Below are 17,746 nucleotides of genomic sequence, written 5' to 3'. Positions count from 1 at the left end.
TGATTTACCTTGTGTTTTTCTCTGAGCTGCTTTGGCGTGCACTAACTGGCACTGAGGCCTTGATTTGTGCTTCCAGCCTGGAATAAATACCTCCCGCAAACTGCAGAATAAAGAAGCAATACTGTTATCGTCACAGAATCAATAGAAGCTCTGCTTTATTAAAATGGGATTACTTTTTAATTTAGAAGTAATTTTATTTTGATTTTTTAAATCCAGTCTTTTTGAGGTTTAATTTACATAAAGAAAAATGTACCATTTTAGTGTACAGGTGTGGGTTTTGACAATTGCATACAGTTTTATAACTACTGTCACAATGAAGACACAGAAAATAGTCTTACCACCCCCAAGAAAATTCCCTTGTTCCCCTGTCAAGTGGATCTACCTACCACTAGCAATTTCTGGCAACTATTTGTCTGTTTTCTATCCCTGTAGTTTTGCATTTCCCAGAACATTATATAAGTAGAATCATATAACATGCAGCCATTTGAATCTAGCTTCTTTCACGTATAGGAGATCCAGCCATATTGATGCATACATCAGAAGTTTGTTCCTTTTTTTTGGAGACAGCATCTCAGTCTGTCAGCCAGGCTGGAGTGCAGTGGTGCGATCAAGGCTTACTGCAGCCCTGACCTCCTTGGTGATCCTACTACCTCAGCCTCCAGAGGAGCTGAGACCACAGGTGTGCACCACCATGCCCAACTAATTTCTTATTTTTTGTAGAAACAGAATCTCCCATGTTGCCCAGGCTGGTCTTGAATTCCTGGGCTCAATGTTCTTTTTGAGATGGAGTCTCGCTCTGTGTTGCCCAGGCTAGAGGGCAGTGGCACAATCTTGGCTCATTGCAACCTTCACCTCCCAGGTTCAAGCGATTCTCCTGCCTCAGCCTCATAAGTAGATGGGATTATAGGCCTGCGCCACCATGCCCAGCTAATTTTTGTATTTTTAGTAGAGATGGGGTTCCACCATGTTGGCCAGATGGTCTTGATCTCTTGACTTTGTGATCCGCCCACCTTGGCCTCCCAAAGTGCTGGGATTACAGGTGTGAGCCACTGCACCCGGTCCAATGTTCTTTTTATATGCAGTTTGTTTTCTCATTTACCAGGTAAAGGACATCATTTATACTATTTCTAGTTTTTAGCAATTATGAATAAAGCTATTATAAAAATGTGTGACTTGATCTGTATGGTGAGGGAATGTCTATAAGAAATTGCCAAACTATTTTCCAAAGTGACCATCCTCATCAGCACTTGGTATGGGATTTTTCCTTTGGAGACAGGGTCTCGTTCTGTTGCCCAGGCACGAGTGTAGTGGTGTGCTCTTGGCTCATTGCAACTTCTGCCTCCCAGGCTCAAGTGATCGTCCTACTTCAGTCTCGCAAGTAGCTGGGACTACAGGCATCCACCACCATACCCGGCTAATTTTTGTTATTTTTTTGTAGAGATAGGGTTTCATCATGTTGCCCAGGCTGGTCTCAAACTCCTGGGTTCAAGTGATCCTTCCACCTTGGCCTCCCAAAGTGCTGGGATTACAGGTGTGAGCCACTGTATCTGGCCTCATTTAGGTTTTAATTTACATCTCCCTAAGGACTAATGATGTTGTATCTTAGCACATCTAATGATATATGCTTATCTGGCATGGAAATCCTTTTTTTCATGGTGTCTGTTTACTCTTCTGCTCATTTATTTTTATTAGGTTTTAAAATTTTATTATTGAGTTTTGAGAGTTCTTTATAGATTCTGGATACACATTCCTTATCAGGTGTTTTACACGTATTTTCTCATAGTTTATGGCTTGTCTTTTCATTGTCTAAATAGTGTCTTTTGAAAAGTAGAAATTTTAAATGCTGATGAAGTCCAATTTTTCATTTATGGATCATGCTTTTGGTGTTGTATAGGCTAAGAAATATTTTCCTAAGGTAACAAATATTTTCTCCTATGTTTCCTTTTAGAAGTTTTATAGGGAAGTAAATTTTTAAATAAAAGAATTAGGGCAAGAGTATGGTACTTACATAATACCAATACTAATGATAATACATAATGTCATGACTAAAATTTAATTCTAGCAAGAATATAGGTGTTTCTTGTCACCATTTTCAGCAAGATGACATCTTATTTTAGAGATGACATCTAAGCACTCACTACATGCAGAGTTGATGAAAACTGGTACTTTCAGACAGTCGCCCTCTGGATAGTTAGCATTTGGTCAACAATGCACAGTTAACCTACCCTTGGTGTGACGACACATTTTCAGCAATGATGTACTTTATTATATGTGTTATAGATGACGTATGGACCATGGATAAGACATGGTGGAAAACTTTTACGTGAATAAACAGGCTAACTGGTACAGAATATAAAAAAATACCTAAAAGTGGCCGGGCATTGTGGCTCACGCCTGTAATCCCACCTACTTGGGAGGCTGAGGCAGGAGAATCACTTGAACCTGGGAGGTGGAGGTTGCAGTGAGCCAAGATGGCGCCATTGCAAGTCTCAGTGAGCGAGACTCCATCTCAAAAAAAAAAAAAACAACAAAAACCCCCCACATATATTTGGCTAGGTGTGGTGGCTCATGCCTGTAATCCCAGCACTTTGGGAGGCCAAAGTGGGTGGATCACCTGAGGTCAGGAGTTCGAGACCAGCCTGACCAACATGGCAAAACCCCATCTCTACTAAATACAAAAAAATCAGCTGGGCATAGTGGCGCATGCCTGTAACCTAGCTATTTGGGAGGCTGAGGCAAGAGAATTGCTTGAACTCACGAGGCGAAGGTTGCAGTGAGCCGAGATTGCACCACTGCATTCCAGCCTGGGCAACAAGAGCGAAACTCCATCTCAAAGAAAAAAACAAACAAAGACATAAATTACTCTTTTAAAATTCTGCCTAAAACATCTTTATAATCCTAAGCTGAAAATACAAGTAGGAAGGCATATTTTACAGAAGTACAATACACTGGTACACAATTCTTACTTCTTTTGCTTCCTTTGACTTGACTCGGTCCAGATCTCCCAATCTCATTTTTATTAGGTGCCCTGTAATTTCAGACATTCGCCGTTGATCTGAAGGGAAAAAAACAGTAAACTTTACTTTTCATAAGGATGATATATAACTTTTTATTTCTCAAAAAAGACTGTAATCGCCTAGGGTTTATGAAAATATCTTTTGATACTATTTTACAGACACATACATCTATATATCTGTGAAGAATTTAAGTTAGCCAAGTGGCAAATGACGCATCTGAGGATAATTGTGCTGCTTTTTAGATTACCATAAAACAGCCTAAAACATATTCAGTCACCTTTACAGTGAAAATAATAGGCAAAGGTCAATGTGAGTGATCTCAAAACCACGGATGCATAAAATAATACATTATTCAGTGGGGTTGTCTAGTAATGAAACTCTGGTTGTTGCCTAAGGGAATATGCAAATTTGGGGCCTTACTTTAGCTAGAATCTCTAGAGCTATTCAGCATACTGTATAAAATGAAAGACATACCAATCATTGCTATTTACATCCAATTTGTACATTACCCAAATAATAAAATTTACCGTCTTCTCTTTGTGCATCCTGGTTGAATCTCAAGGATCTTGTGGCATCCCACTTATTCTTTTGCATACTCACACTATTGAAAAAATTGAACAAAAATCAGCATTGATGCTTCTTTAAGAGTGGATATCTGATTGGATTAAGGAGCAATACTCACACGAAAGGAGACACATCTCTAGAAGCTGACTAAAAAAAAGTAGACAACATTAAGGCCCAATTAGAACATGTTTACTGATTAGTGCTATAGTTAGTAATAAAAAGAGTTCACTCTTACTGAGTGTGAAGACACTGTACCAAGAGCATTACAAGTGCTATTTCATTTAAACCTTGCACCAACCACATGAGACAGGTACTGTTAATATCTTCATAATAAAACAGGTTCAGAGAAGTTAAACTTCTCCAAAGAGATACAGACCTAGAATTTCAATCCAGCTTCATTGGTTAACCTTGGAATCCCAGCTTATGCAAATTTTTTTTTTTTTTTGAAGACAGGGTCTCACTCTGTTGCCCAGGCTGGAGTGCAGTGGCATGATTATAGCTCACTGCAGCCTCGACTTCCTGGTCTCAAGTGATCCTCCCACCTCAGCCTCCTGAGTAGCTGGGACTACAGGTGTGCGCCACCATGCCTGGCTAATTTTTGTATTTTTTTTTTAGTAGAAATGGGGTTTTGCCATGTTGCCCAGGCTGGTCTCAAACTCTTGGGCTCAAGCAATCCACCCACTTTGACCTCCCAAAGTGCTGGGATTACAGGCATAAGTGATCATGCCCAGCCAGCTGATACAATGTTTTATAGAATTAACCCACTCATATGCCTGTGCTACTTAACACAAAGATGAATGTCCAATGTGCCCAATGTAACTCTGTGGATCTTAACCCAGACTCAACCTATCACACATTTTTGAAATTCACAGTTTTTCTTTTAGCCAATGGTGGTTATTACTATTCTCTCATTCCCACTGGGCTTTTTTACCCCTTCCTTCAAAGGTATGGAGAAATAAGAATTATTTTTAAATGTCATAAAATATAATTTATTTTTAATTTAAAAGTCTATTTTTAATTTCTTGAATAAGCAATATTGGTTTAAAATTCAAAAGGTATAATAGCACATATAATGAAAAGACTCTCACTTCTGTCCCTTACACGTCCAGTTCCCTTCCTGAGAGGCAACCAATTTTATCAAGTTCTTATGTAGCCTTCCAGAAACATTTTATGTATATACAAGGAAGTTCATTTATATATTTCCCCCATCTACTTTACACAAATGGTAGCATACTATACCACTATACATTTCTGCACCTTTCTTTTCTCATTTGTCAATATATCTTAGAGATCTTTAATCTCAGTCTATAAAAAACTTCTTCATTTTTACATTGCTAGCATTCCATGTGTCTTCATTATTCTTAACTTTTTATTTTTTTCTGGCTATACTCATTTGCTTATTTTTCCATATAAACTTTAAAATAACAACGGATAATTCAGAGTTACCTTCTCCAGTGCCTTTTCTTTCCTCTGGGCACAGGGTGAAGATATCTGCTTTTTTGGTTGTCTAGTGAACTTCTTTGGCTTCTCCTTTTTCCCTGATAATGAGAAGTCAGTGTTATAAGCTTAGGCCCCATATACTTTTCCAGTCCACTTGTTACTTCTAAACAATAAGATCATTAAGAAAATCATTGTTTTAAGAAAACTAACAAATTAACCTCTGGATAAAAAGCAAATATACTATGAAGCAAAGCTGAAATTGCTTTACAGGGGTTCATTTTCTTTTTCTTTTTTTTTGAGACAGAGTCTTGCTCTGTCACCCATGCTGGAGTGCAGTGGCATGATCTTGGCTCACTGCAATCTCTGCTTCATGGGTTTAAGCGATTCTCGTGCCTCGGCCTCCCAAGCAGCTGTAAGAAAGAAGTATTGAAATCTCTAGCTATAAGTGGTAATCTGTGTATTTTTCCTTACAGATTTGTCTGTTTTTGCTTTGTATATTTTAGGGCTTTATAATTAGGCACATTTACATTTATACTAAAAGTACAAAAATTAGCCAAGTATGGTGTGCGTGCCTGTAATCCCAGCTACTCGGGAGACTGAGGCACAAGAATCACTTGAACCCAGGAGGGTAGAGGTTGCAGTGAGCCGAGATTGTGCCATTTCAGCCTAGTGATAGAGTGAGACTCTGTCTCAAAAAAAAAAAAAAAAAAAAAGAATGTACTATGAGTGACTTTATGCCAATAAATCTGACAAATTGGATAAAATTCCTTGAAAGACAGAAATTATCAAAACAAATTGAAGAGGCAATAGAAAACTTGAATAGCATCTATTAACTAATGAAAGTGAATTCATAATTTAAAGCCTTCCTATAACAAAAGTCCAGGCCCATATGGCTTCACTGCTGAACTTTATTATTCTTTTAAGGGAGAAACAATACAAATCCTACACAAACTCTTTCAGAAAAGAGGGGTGATGTCACTCATTTTCTAATGCCATCATGACTCTGATATCAAAACTTGAAAACTACATAACAAGAAAACTACAAATATCTCTCATGAACAGAAACAAAAAATCCTTAACAAAATATTAGCAAGTAAGCCCAGGCATGGTGGCTCACACCTGTAATCCTACCACTTTGGGAGGCCGAGGTAGGAGGATTGCTTGTGGCTAGGAGTTCAAGAACATCCTGGGCAATATAAGGAGACCTTGTCTCTATAAAAAATCTTAAAGATTAGCTGGGCATGGTGGTGCACACCTGTGGTCCTAGCTACTCAGAAGGCTTGGGTGGGAGAACTGCTTGAGCCTGGGGAGGTCAAGGCTGCAGTGAGCTGTGATCACGACACTGCATTCAAGCCTGGGCAACAGAGAGAGCCCCTGTCTCAAAAAAAAAAAAAAAAAAAAAAAAAAAAAAATATATATATATATATATATATACACACACACACACACACACTGTGATCATGCCACTGCATTCAAGCCTGGGCAACCGAGTGAGACCCTGTCTCAAAAATATATGTATGTGTATATACACATATATGTATATATACATAGATACACACATATATATATATATGCAAGTCCAATGCAGTGAGATGTGGGAGTTCAGTCAGGATGGTGGGAAAAACTGTAAAATAAACCTTCTTAGAAGGCCAGAAGGTTTTGGCAAAAGCCTCAGGATAGAGTTATGGCTGAAGGCAGCCTAATCCTCTTTGAGCTATAGCAAGGGTAATTAACATAGGAATGTAGAGGAGTCTATCTAAATAGCTTGTTTACTCATGTGGTCCTAAGACTAACCTTTGACAATCTGTGGGTGCATGATTGCTCTCTACTAGGTGGGTCGGCAATGGTAATTACATTCTAGTGGTGTTTACTTGAGACTTTTGTCGTTTAATGTGTGCTGAATAAATGCTGGGAAGGCCAGCAAGTCTGGGTCATGGTTGCAATTCTTTACAGCACTCTCCTGGGAGTCTGTAAGTGGCCCAGACTCTCAGCCAGACAGACAAGCATAATATCTGTGTCAGTGTATGTTATTCATCCGTCGTTGCGTCAGGATCTGTGGGACAGACCCCTGCAGTGATATATAAAAAGACTAATAAATGACCAAGTGGAGTTTACACCAGAATACTGGTGTAACGTGAAAAATCAATCAATGTACCTAATTGATACAATAAAGGAGAACATCTATATGGTCTTCTCAATAGATGGAGAAAAAGCATTTGATAAAATGCAACACCTATTCACTATAAAAACTCAGCAAAATAGAAACAGAAAGGAACTTTCTCAACTGAGAAAGGACATTTATGGGAAGCCGACAACTGACATTACATACTTAATGGTTAAAGACTGGATGTTTTCCCCATCAGACAAGGTAAGGATGTCTGTCTGTTTTCACCACTTCTATTCAATATCAGGTCCTAACCAGCACAAAAGGCAAGACATATAAATAAAAGGTATACAGATTGGAATGAAATCTAATAAATGAAGAGCAAATAACATCAATATACAAACATCAATTGTATTTTGACCATCATTAGTATTACCATCAATGAGCAACCGGAAAAACAATTCAATTTATAATAGCATAAAATACGGAGGAATAAATTTAACAAAAGATGTTCAACATCTGTACACTGAAACTACAAAACATTGTTGAGAGACATTAAAGAAGTCCTAAATAAATGGAGAGATATTCCATGTTCATGGATGGGAAGAACTGCCATTGGAAAAAAAAGGAATTCACCCCAAATTGATATACAGGTTCAACACAATCCCAACAAAAATCCCAAAAAGATATTTGTAGGAATATCCACACAGACTCTAAAATTTGTAGAAAATGCAAAGTACCCTGAAAGGCCAAAATAATTTAAAATTAAAGAACAATTTTGGAGGACTCACACCACCAGGTTTCAAGACTCACTAAAATCTACAAAAATTAACAGTGTCCTTTCCGTCTCAGGTCGCCGCTGCGAGAGGAGCCGCCGCCATGTCTGTGCATCTGCAATGGATGGTCGTGCGGAACTGCTCCAGTTTCCTGATCAAGAGGAATAAACAGACCTACAGCACTGAGCCCAATAACTTGAAGGCCCGCAATTCCTTCTGCTACAACGGACTGATTCACCACAAGACTGTGGGCATGGAGCCGGCAGCCGACGGCAAAGGTGTCATGGTGGTCATTAAGCAGAGATCCGGCCAGTGGAAGCCTGCCACCTCCTATGTGTGGACCACCATCAACAACAATGCTTGCGCCATGCTCAGCAGCATCAGACACATGATCCGCAAGAACAAGTACTGCCCCAACCTGCGCATGGCAGCCATCCGCAGGGCCAGCGCCATCCTGCGCAGCCAGAAGCCTGTGATGGTGAAGAGGAAGCGGACCCGCTCCACCAAGAGCTCCTGAGCCCCCTGTCCCCAAAGCAATAAAGAGTCAGCTGGCTTTCTTGAAAAAAAAAAAAAAAAAATTAACTGTGGTATTGATATGCTGATGTAAAGAAAGACATAAGAATCAATGGAAGAAAACAGAGTTTGGAAATGGGGCCACATGTAAATGGTCAACCGATTTTTAACATGCCAAGGTAATCCAATATGTTAGAAAAGAACAGTCTTTTCAATAAATGGTGCTGGAACAACTGGCTATGCCTATGGAAAAAAAGGAAGCTTGACCCTTAACTCATACGATAAACAAAAATTAACCTGAATGGGATCATAATCTTAAATAAAAAGCTAAAATCATACAACTCCTAGAAGAAAACACAGCAGAAAATCTTTGACTTTGAGGTAGGCAAATACTTCTTAGCTATTAAATAATGGAACATAAAAAGGAAAAACTGAAAAATTAGAATTCACAAAATTTAAAACTTTAGCTCTTCAAAAGACATCATTAAGAAAATTAGGCCTGGTGCGGTGGCTCACGCCTGTAATCCCAGCACTTGGGAGGCCGAGGCAGGCGGATCACCTGAGGTCAGGAGTTTGAGACCAGCTCAGCCAACATGGCAAAACCCCATCTCTACTAAAAATCCAAAAAGTAGCCCAGTGTGGTGGTGCACACCTGTAATCCCAGCTACTTGGAAGGCTGAGGCAGAAGAATCGCTGGAACCCAGGAGGCAGAGGTTGCAGTGAGAGATCGCACCTCTACACTCCAGCCCGGATGACAGAACAAGACTCTATCTCAAAAAAAAAAAAAAAAAAAGAAAATCAAAAGGCAAGGCATAGACTAGGGGAAATATTGAGAAACATATGACTGACAAAAAAGACTTAGATCTAAAGTATATATAAAGAAATCTTACAATTCAATAATAAGGCAAATGATCCAATAAAAATGGGCCAAAGATTTAAACAAACACTTCATAAAAAAGATATATAAATGGTCAATAAAAACATGAAAAGTTGCTTAACACTATCTATCCACTACAATGGCTAAAATTAAAAAGACCAATAATACCAAGTATTGATGTGAATGTGCAGCAATTGGAACTCGCATACACTGCTGGTGGGAATGCACAGTGGTGGGAATGCTCCACTGCTCGTGGAGATGCAAAACGGTCACTTTGCAAAAACAATTTGGCAGTTTCTTATAAAGTGAAACACACACTTACCATATGATCTAGTAATTTTACTCCTAAGTATCTACTCAAGAGAAATGAAAACACATGTCCACACAGACTTGTATGCAAATGTTCACAGCAGCATAATTCACAACAGCCAACAAGAGGAAACAATCCATATGTCCATGAAATTGGGAATGGATAGACAAAGTATGGTATAGCCATACAATGGAATACTACTCTGCAATAAAAAGAATAAACTACTGACACATGCAATAATATGGATGAATCTCAAAAACCTCATACTAAGTGAAAGAAGCCAGGGACAAAAAATTACTCATGATTCCACTCATATGAAACCCTAAGAAAGGTAAATTGTTTTGACAAAACAGATTCATGGTTGCCTGAGGGCAGAACCGGAGAAAGGGAACTGAGTACAAAGGGGGATGAAGGAACTTTTTGAAATGATGTTCTACATTTTGATTTTGGTGGTGGTTACACATCTGTGTGCCAAAACTCATCTACAGGTACACTTAAAATGGGTGAATTTTGTAACATATAACTTATACCTCCATCAAACTGTTGAAAAGAAACATTGTAGAACTTTCTCCTTTACTAATTAAAATGGACACAAAATTGCTAAAGAACCAGCTTTTTCATTGGAGGATTCAAGATGTTAAGAAAAATTATGTAAAACTTGGAGAGAAGATAAAGGGAAGGCAGCATGCTTTTTCTTTTTTTTTTGAGACGGAGTCTTGCTCTGTCGCCCAGGCTGGAGTGCAGTGGCATGATCTCGGCTCACTGCAAGCTCCGCCTCCCAGGTTCACACCATTCTCCTGCTTCAGCCTCCTGAGTAGCTGGGACTACAGGTGCCCATGACCATGCCCGGCTAATTTTTTGTATTTTTAGTAGAGAAGGGGTTTCACTGTGTTAGCCAGGATGGTCTCGATCTTCTGACCTCGTGATCTGCCCGCCTCGGCCTCCCAGAGTGCTGGGATTACAGGTGTGAGCCACTGCGCCTGGCCGCAGCATGTTTTTTCAATGTCATGTTGGAGGGGTGTTTAACATGCCTACTCAAGAATCATTTAATTCTCTAAGAGAATGTTCCATGTCTGACTACCATCTACTGATGGCATCTGAAAGTTACATGTTAACTTTCAGGTTTTTGTGTCTAATAAAAATGCAAATTATTTCTAAAAAGATAACCTAAGAGTTATGGGTTCACTAAGTTGTATGACACTGATCAATTTTGTATCTAACTTACAATCTTCTTTTAACTTTTTTTTTTTAGATGGAGTTTCATTCTGGTTGCCCAGGCTGGAGTGCAATGGGATGGTCTTGGCCCACTGCAATCTCCCCTTCCTGGGTTCAAGTGATTCTCCTGCCTCAGCCTCCTGAGTAGCTGTGATTACATGCACCCGCCACCATGTCCAGCTAATTTTTGTATTTTTTTTTTTTTTTGAGACAGAGTCTTGCTGTGTCGCCCAGGCTGGAGTGCAATGGCATGACCTTGGCTCACTGAAACCTCCGCCTTGCGGGTTCAAGCAATTCTCCCACCTCAGCCTCCCAAATAGCTGGATTACAGGAACCCATCATTATGCCTGGCCTAATTTTTGTATTTTTAGTAGCGACAGGGTTTCACCATGTGGGCCAGGCTGCTCTTGAACTCCTGACCTCAGGTGATCTGCCCACCTCGGCTTCTCAAAGTGCTGGGATTACAGGTATGAGCCACTGTGCCCAGACCAACATTCTTTTTTCAAAAGTAGTATAATGGAATACCACTCTGCAATAAAAGGGAATAAACAATATGAATGAATCTCAAAAACCTTATACTAAGTGAAAGAAGCCAGAGACAAAAGATTACTCATGATTCTATTCATATGAAATCCTAAAAGAGGTAAATTATTGTGACAAAACAGATTCATAATTGCCTATAAATACTTGAGTCTTCAAAGGCTCTTTGAACCAATTTTCCTTGCTGTTTCTAGGAACTGAGTTGAGAAATTTTGACACAAGTTAATTTTATAGTTGTACAATAATGATGCTTTCGGCCGGGCACAGTGGCTCACGCCTGTAATCCCAGCACTTTGGGAGGCCGAGGCAGGTGGATCATCTGAGGTCAGGAGTTCAAGACCAGCCTGACCAACATTGTGAAACCCCCGTTTCTATTAAAAATACAAAAAAATTAGCTGGGTATGGTGGTGCACGCCTGTAGTCCGAGCTACTCAGGAGACTGAGGCAGGAGAATTGCTTGAACCCAGGAAGTAGAGGTTGCAGTGAGCCAAGATTGCGCCACTGTGACAGAGTGAGACTCTGTCTCAAAAAAAAAAAAAAAAATGCTTTCCCCTAAAAAAAACATACATTTATGAATGTTATTTAATGGCTCATTTGAGTATCACTCCAAATCATCTCAGGTACACATCTCAGATCATATTTCATCTGAAATGAGTCACACATTTAGTTGCACCTGAAGTGAAAACCTGGAGAGTTCTTTCTCAGTGTACTGCCCTCTCTTTATAGCTTTGAGTATTCTGTGTTCATGCCCGGGTTAGGAAATCTTGATGGTGTCTCCTTTCAATTTTTTTTTTCTATGTTGCAACCTACTCTATATATAAAACCAATTCCCCATCCCTTGCATTAAAGGCTTCAGAATTTAACCCCTTCATAAACAGTGAGATTTGATTTTAACTTATAAACCAATACTTTGTTTCTTGGATACTTCTTCTTCATCTCCAACTTCATCTTCAGTGACCTCAGAACCAGTGGTATATTCTTCTTCTTCTGAAAACAGTGACTGTTGTTTCTAAGTTAAAAAAAAATCTATTATAAATGTAATATTATGATTTTTTATTGAATTCTTTCAAACACATTTACCTAAATTTCTTTTGAATGAATGAGTCAATCAAGAGCTGATAAAATAACCTCTGGCTAGCACAATATCCAGGAAATAGACATAAGAATTTTTACATTCGGAGCAGGCTTACATTACTTCATATATTTTTTAATTCCTTCACAGAACCTAGAACAGTAGTAGGCACATAAGTACTCAGTATTTGTTGAATTGTACCTCTATCACTCAACTAAATGTATATTCCTTGATATTAAGATTAAATTACAATATAGTAACCACCAATATTAAAGTAGTCTTATAAACAAGGACATATGCACATTCTCTGGGTGAATGTGATCCTGGATTATTTAACCATATCTGCATTACTTTCCTGTATCTCTGTGCCCTACTGTTATCACTAATCCAAATTCCTATTCCATTCTTATGAATATTGATGGCAGACAGCATAGTACTGGCAAACGGGTAAAAAAAAAGTCAACCAATCACTCAAACAATCAAATAACTGGAACTTAACAGGTTTGTTGCTTTGTTCAATGTCCTAAATATGATGTAAGAGTGACTTTAAAAAATCGTTTAACTAGATCTATGGATTATGCAGCCAGATATGGAATATGAGTCTGTCTTAAATAATTTAATGGCATTTTTACTTAAGTGCAAAATAGGAGAATCTGAAAAGGAAGATGTATATTTAACTAAAATTTGTAAAATAAGATACTGATAAGATTCTATTAAACTAAACTTTAATTTAGGAAGAAAGAGATCCATGAATGCTAACTATAATTGCTCACTTACCAGTTGTAGAGTCCAGTTTTTCAATGACAAGAACTATAAGACAGGAATAAGAGATTAATAAATCTGCATTTACCCAGATTACAGCTCCTTATTTTGACATGGATATTGTAGAAGAGTTGAAAAAAAGTTACAAATATAGTTTCCTTCCAGGCTGAAACATAATTTAAAACTCAGGCTGAAAGTGATATGTTACAGTCTTTAATATCCTCTGCTAGAGGAGGATGTGGATGTTTTCTAAAAGAAAGACACTTTCCCAGCATTATTTCCAAAGGACAAGTAAGTAATCACATAGAAGTAAATTACTAAAATAATTTGTTATTCTTAGAACTATTTCAATCACTTTTTAATGTTTATATTTTAATATAAATTAAGGAAGCAGACTACATATGGACATTCAATAAATCTAGTTTGTTGTTTGACATATAATTAATAAATAAATGTTAATGTGTGAATTTTTTTTTTTTTTGAGACAATAGTCTCACTCTGTCGCTCAGGCTGGAGTGCAGTGACACCATCTCCACTCACCGCAACCTCCGCCTTCTGGGTTTAAGCGATTCTCCTGCTTCAGCCTCCCGAGTAGCTGGGATTACAGGCGCACACCACTGCGCCCAGCTAAATTTTGTGTTTTTAGTAAAGACAGCGTTTCACCATCTTGACCAGGCTGGTCTTGAACTCCTGATCTCAGCCTCCCAAAGTGCGGGGATTACAAGCATGAACCACCATGCCCGGCATGACTGAATATTTGTATAGCTGTCTGAAGTTTATAAAGCACTTCACAGGGAATATTTCACTTTCTCAAGTAAAAGCTATCTTAACCAACACAAAGACAGAACATTCATAGGCAAATATATTCCCTGGTCCTTAGTAACAAAGGCAAAGGAATAAAAAGGAGTCAAAGGAATCAAGTTTTCTGGTCACTTTAAAAATATTTCAGTTTTGAAACTTTTGCGTGTTTGTTTTTTGAGACAGGGTCTCACTCTGTCACCCAGACTCTAGGCTGGAACTTTTGAAGAATCTAAATATATTCCTAATTACAATAAAAGAATAATTTTATGCCAAAAAAAAGTTTACAGAGGAGAAGGAAACAAAATATCCATTCATGCTATCTTCATTCCTCAAATCACAATTTGTCCATAATAAAAACCTTAAAGACCATGTTATGTTTTCGGTTTTTCTTTTTTTTTTTGAGAGAGTCTCCCTCTGTCACCCAGGGTGGAGTGCAGTAGTGTGATCTCGGCTCACTGTAACCTCTGCCTCCTGGGCTTAAGCAATCTTCCCACTTCAGCCTCCCAGCAAAACTTGGACTACAGGCACAAGGCATCACACTTGGCTAAGTTTTAAACCTTTTTTGTAGAGATGAGGTCTCACTATATTGCCCAGGCTGGTCTCAAACTCCTGGGCTCAAGCCATCTTCCTGCGTCAATCTCCCAAAGTGCTGGGATTACAGGTGTGAGTCATTGTGGCTGGCCCCATGTTGTTTTTTCCCCAAATTTAAATGTATTCATTATTAACTCTTTGAGGGCAAGAAATGTGTCCTATTACCCTTAGAGTCCTATTACTAGGCATAATATCTTCTTATGATTAGGTAGTCAGTTCAATTTCAACTTAAACTGATCAGGTTCCTGTCAAAGATTAAATGTCATTAATTACTTATGTAAATAAAGAATAAGAGAAAAAAACTACTCACAGCATTGAGCTCCCCAGTTTTGGGACCCCATGGTGTATTTGGCTCCAGTAAAACATCACATTCTATACCCTTTTCATCACAGGGGCCAACCCCAACATCACTTGAAAGAAAAAGACATTTTTATGGAGAAGAGTTTACTTTCTTAAAAATTTAAATGTGAATATCTTTTTATTACAAATATTTCATAAATTGCTTTTTAGAAATACAGTTCCTGAGTATAAGGATATCACTTCAACGACATTTCCTTTTTTTTTTTTTGAGATGGAGTCTCGCTCTGTCACCCAGGCTGGAGGGCAATGGCATGATCTTGGCTCACTGCAACCTCTGCCTCCCGGGTACAAGCAATTCTCCTGCCTCAGCCTCCCGAGTAGCTGGGATTATGGGCACCCGCCATCATGCCTGGCTAATTTTTGTATTTTTGTAGAAATGGGGTTTCACCATGTTGGCCAGGCTGGTCCTGAACTCTTGACCTCAGGTGATCCGCCTGCCTTGGCTCCCAAAATGCTGGGATTACAGGTGTGAGCCACTGCACCCGGCCAACAATGACATTTCTTTTTTTTTTTTTTTTTTTTTTTTGAGACGGAGTCTTGCTCTGTCGCCCAGGCTGGAGTGCAGTGGCGCGATCTCGGCTCACTGCAAGCTCCGCCTCCCGGGTTCACGTCATTCTCCTGCTTCAGCCTCTCTGAGTAGCTGGGACTACAGGCGCCCGCCACCACGCCCGGCTAATTTTTTGTATTTTTAGTAGAGACGGGGTTTCACCGTGGTCTCGATCTCCTGACCTCGTGATCCGCCCGCCTCGGCCTCCCAAAGTGCTGGGATTACAAGCGTGAGCCACCGCGCCCGGCCAACAGTGACATTTCTTAATTTGTCTAGTGATTCCTCTAGCAAAAGACACCCCATTCAGCAAGTACCATTGTACTTGAAGCATCATACCTGTGAGGTGGTGGAATGGGCTGCTATAATTGGTACTGCTTTAAGAACAGCCTTGGCTGGGTGCAGTGGGTCACGCCGCTAATCCCAGCACTTTGCGAGGCCGAGGCGGGTGGATCATGAGGTCAGGAGATTGAGACCATCTTGGCCAACATGGTGAAACCCTGTCTCTACTAAAATATAAAAAATTAGCCAGGCATAGTGGCACATGCCTGTAATTCTAGCTACTTGGAAGGCTGAGGCAGGGCAATTGCTTGAACCCGGGAGGCGGAGGTTGCAGTGAGCTGAGATCACACCACTGCACTCCAGCCTGGTGACAGAGCGAGACTCCATCTCAAATAAAAAAAAAAAAAAAAAAAGAGGGGGCCAGGCACAGTGGCTCACGCCTGTAATCCCAGCACTTTGGGAGGCCGAGGTGTGTGGCTCACGAGGTCAGGAGTTAGAGACCAACCTAGCCAACATGGTGAAACCCTGTCTCTACTAAAAATACAAAAATTAGCTGAGTGTGGTGGCGGGTGGCTGTAATCCCAGCTACTTGGGAGGCTGAGGCAGGAGAATGGCGTGAACCTGGGAGGCGGAGCTTGCAGTGAGCCGAGATCGTGCCACCACACTCCAGCCTGGGCAACAAGAGCGAAACTCCAACTGAAATGCTTTTTGTTTGTTTGTTTGTTTGTTTTGAGACGGAGTCTCCCTCTGTCGCCCAAGCTGGAATGCAGTGGCACAATCTCAGCTCACTGTAGCCTCTGCCTCCCGGGTTCAAGCAATTCTCCTGCCTCAGCCTCTCAAATAGCTAGGATTACAGGTGCCCGCCACCATGCCTGGTTAGTAGAGATGGGGTTTCACTATGTCGGCCAGGCTGGTCTCAAACTCCTGACGTCAAGTGATCGGCCTGCCTTGGCCTCTCAAAGTGCTGGGATTAAAGGTGTGAGCCACCACACCTTGCTAAGAACAGCCTCTTTTAAAGTGTCCTCCAGCCTCTAACCTTACAACCTGCTGCCACTGCAAAATGATGAAAGTGACTTCAGAAATTACTGAATTCGAGGAGTTCATACTCATGGAGAGATGAACTCAATCATCAGCATTTTTTTCTAGTTGTATCAATCATGCATTAATTGACACAATCAATTGGTTGATCAATTGGTTGAGAGGGCCTCAAGCAACTTGGGAACCCTCACTCGTCACCACCACAAATTGGATTTAAGGTCTTAACCTTTGTAATCACCAAGGGCTCTTTTCCTTTTTTTTTGCTCTGTCACCCAGGATGGAGTGCAGTGGCACAATCTCGGCTCACTGCCAGCTCTGCCTCCCGGGTTCACGCCATTCTCCTGCCTCAGCCTCCCAAGTAGCTGGGACTCCAGGCGCCCACCACCACGCCCGGCTAATTTTTTGTATTTTTAGTAGAGACGGGGTTTCACCGTGTTAGCCAGGATGCTCTCGATCTCCTGACCTCGTGATCTGCCCGCCTTGGCCTCCCAAAGTGCTGCGATTACAGGCGTGAGCCACCACACCTGGCCACCTCCAGTATTTTTAAGTGTTCTGTCTATCAAATGAATATCTGTCTGCTCTTATTGTAACTAACATATAATTTCAGTTAAGTTTTCTGAAATAATGAAAACTACTTGAGGACTGACGTTACTGATTTGGGGATAAGGGATTCTGAAATGGGAACCGCTGAATAAAGCTACAATACAGTGTTGGGTTTTTCCACCCCTCACCTAACTGTATCTTTTGAAAAAGGCACAACAATGACATCTCTGTACTTGTGCAAATCGTCCAACATTCTAGCAGTGGGACAGGACGGCAAATCTCCGCCTTCACCTTGATCACGAAGTGTAACCATGTGGTCCCTCACTTTACAGCCCTGTCACATAAGAGACAATAAATTAGAGGTTAGTTTGTTACAGAACGCTCCTTTAAAGATCAC

At 40.1% G+C, this 17,746-nt stretch overlaps 1 protein-coding gene and 1 pseudogene across 9 annotated transcripts in view; one reads left to right on the top strand and one right to left on the bottom strand.

Annotated features, from left to right (window-relative positions):
• The window catches only part of KIAA1841 (KIAA1841 ortholog), a 70,827-nt gene that overhangs the window by 15,310 nt on the left and 37,771 nt on the right, over nucleotides 1–17,746 (bottom strand). For 6 of the 8 annotated variants that reach the window (XM_030827494.1, XM_030827492.1, XM_030827491.1 and 3 more), the window contains 9 exons: nucleotides 17,538–17,683; nucleotides 14,893–14,992; nucleotides 13,206–13,238; nucleotides 12,266–12,365; nucleotides 5,028–5,119; nucleotides 3,700–3,728; nucleotides 3,545–3,618; nucleotides 2,967–3,055; nucleotides 9–100 (listed from right to left, as the gene is read on the bottom strand). In XM_030827494.1, coding sequence (XP_030683354.1) covers nucleotides 9–100; nucleotides 2,967–3,055; nucleotides 3,545–3,618; nucleotides 3,700–3,728; nucleotides 5,028–5,119; nucleotides 12,266–12,365; nucleotides 13,206–13,238; nucleotides 14,893–14,992; nucleotides 17,538–17,683 — 755 coding nt within the window. Of the gene's footprint in view, nucleotides 1–8; nucleotides 101–2,966; nucleotides 3,056–3,544; nucleotides 3,619–3,699; nucleotides 3,729–5,027; nucleotides 5,120–7,350; nucleotides 7,436–12,265; nucleotides 12,366–13,205; nucleotides 13,239–14,892; nucleotides 14,993–17,537; nucleotides 17,684–17,746 lie in introns of those variants that run through there. The other 2 variants (XR_004033299.1, XR_004033300.1) reach the window with 2 other exon arrangements.
• On the top strand, nucleotides 7,958–8,479 carry LOC100603865 (annotated as a pseudogene). The gene has a single exon (XR_001114426.2). The product of XR_001114426.2 is annotated as a 60S ribosomal protein L28 pseudogene (transcript).

Source organism: Nomascus leucogenys, chromosome 14 (assembly GCF_006542625.1).
Source record: "Nomascus leucogenys isolate Asia chromosome 14, Asia_NLE_v1, whole genome shotgun sequence".
NCBI lineage: Eukaryota > Metazoa > Chordata > Mammalia > Primates > Hylobatidae > Nomascus > Nomascus leucogenys.
This window is presented reverse-complemented; position numbering and strand designations above follow the sequence as displayed.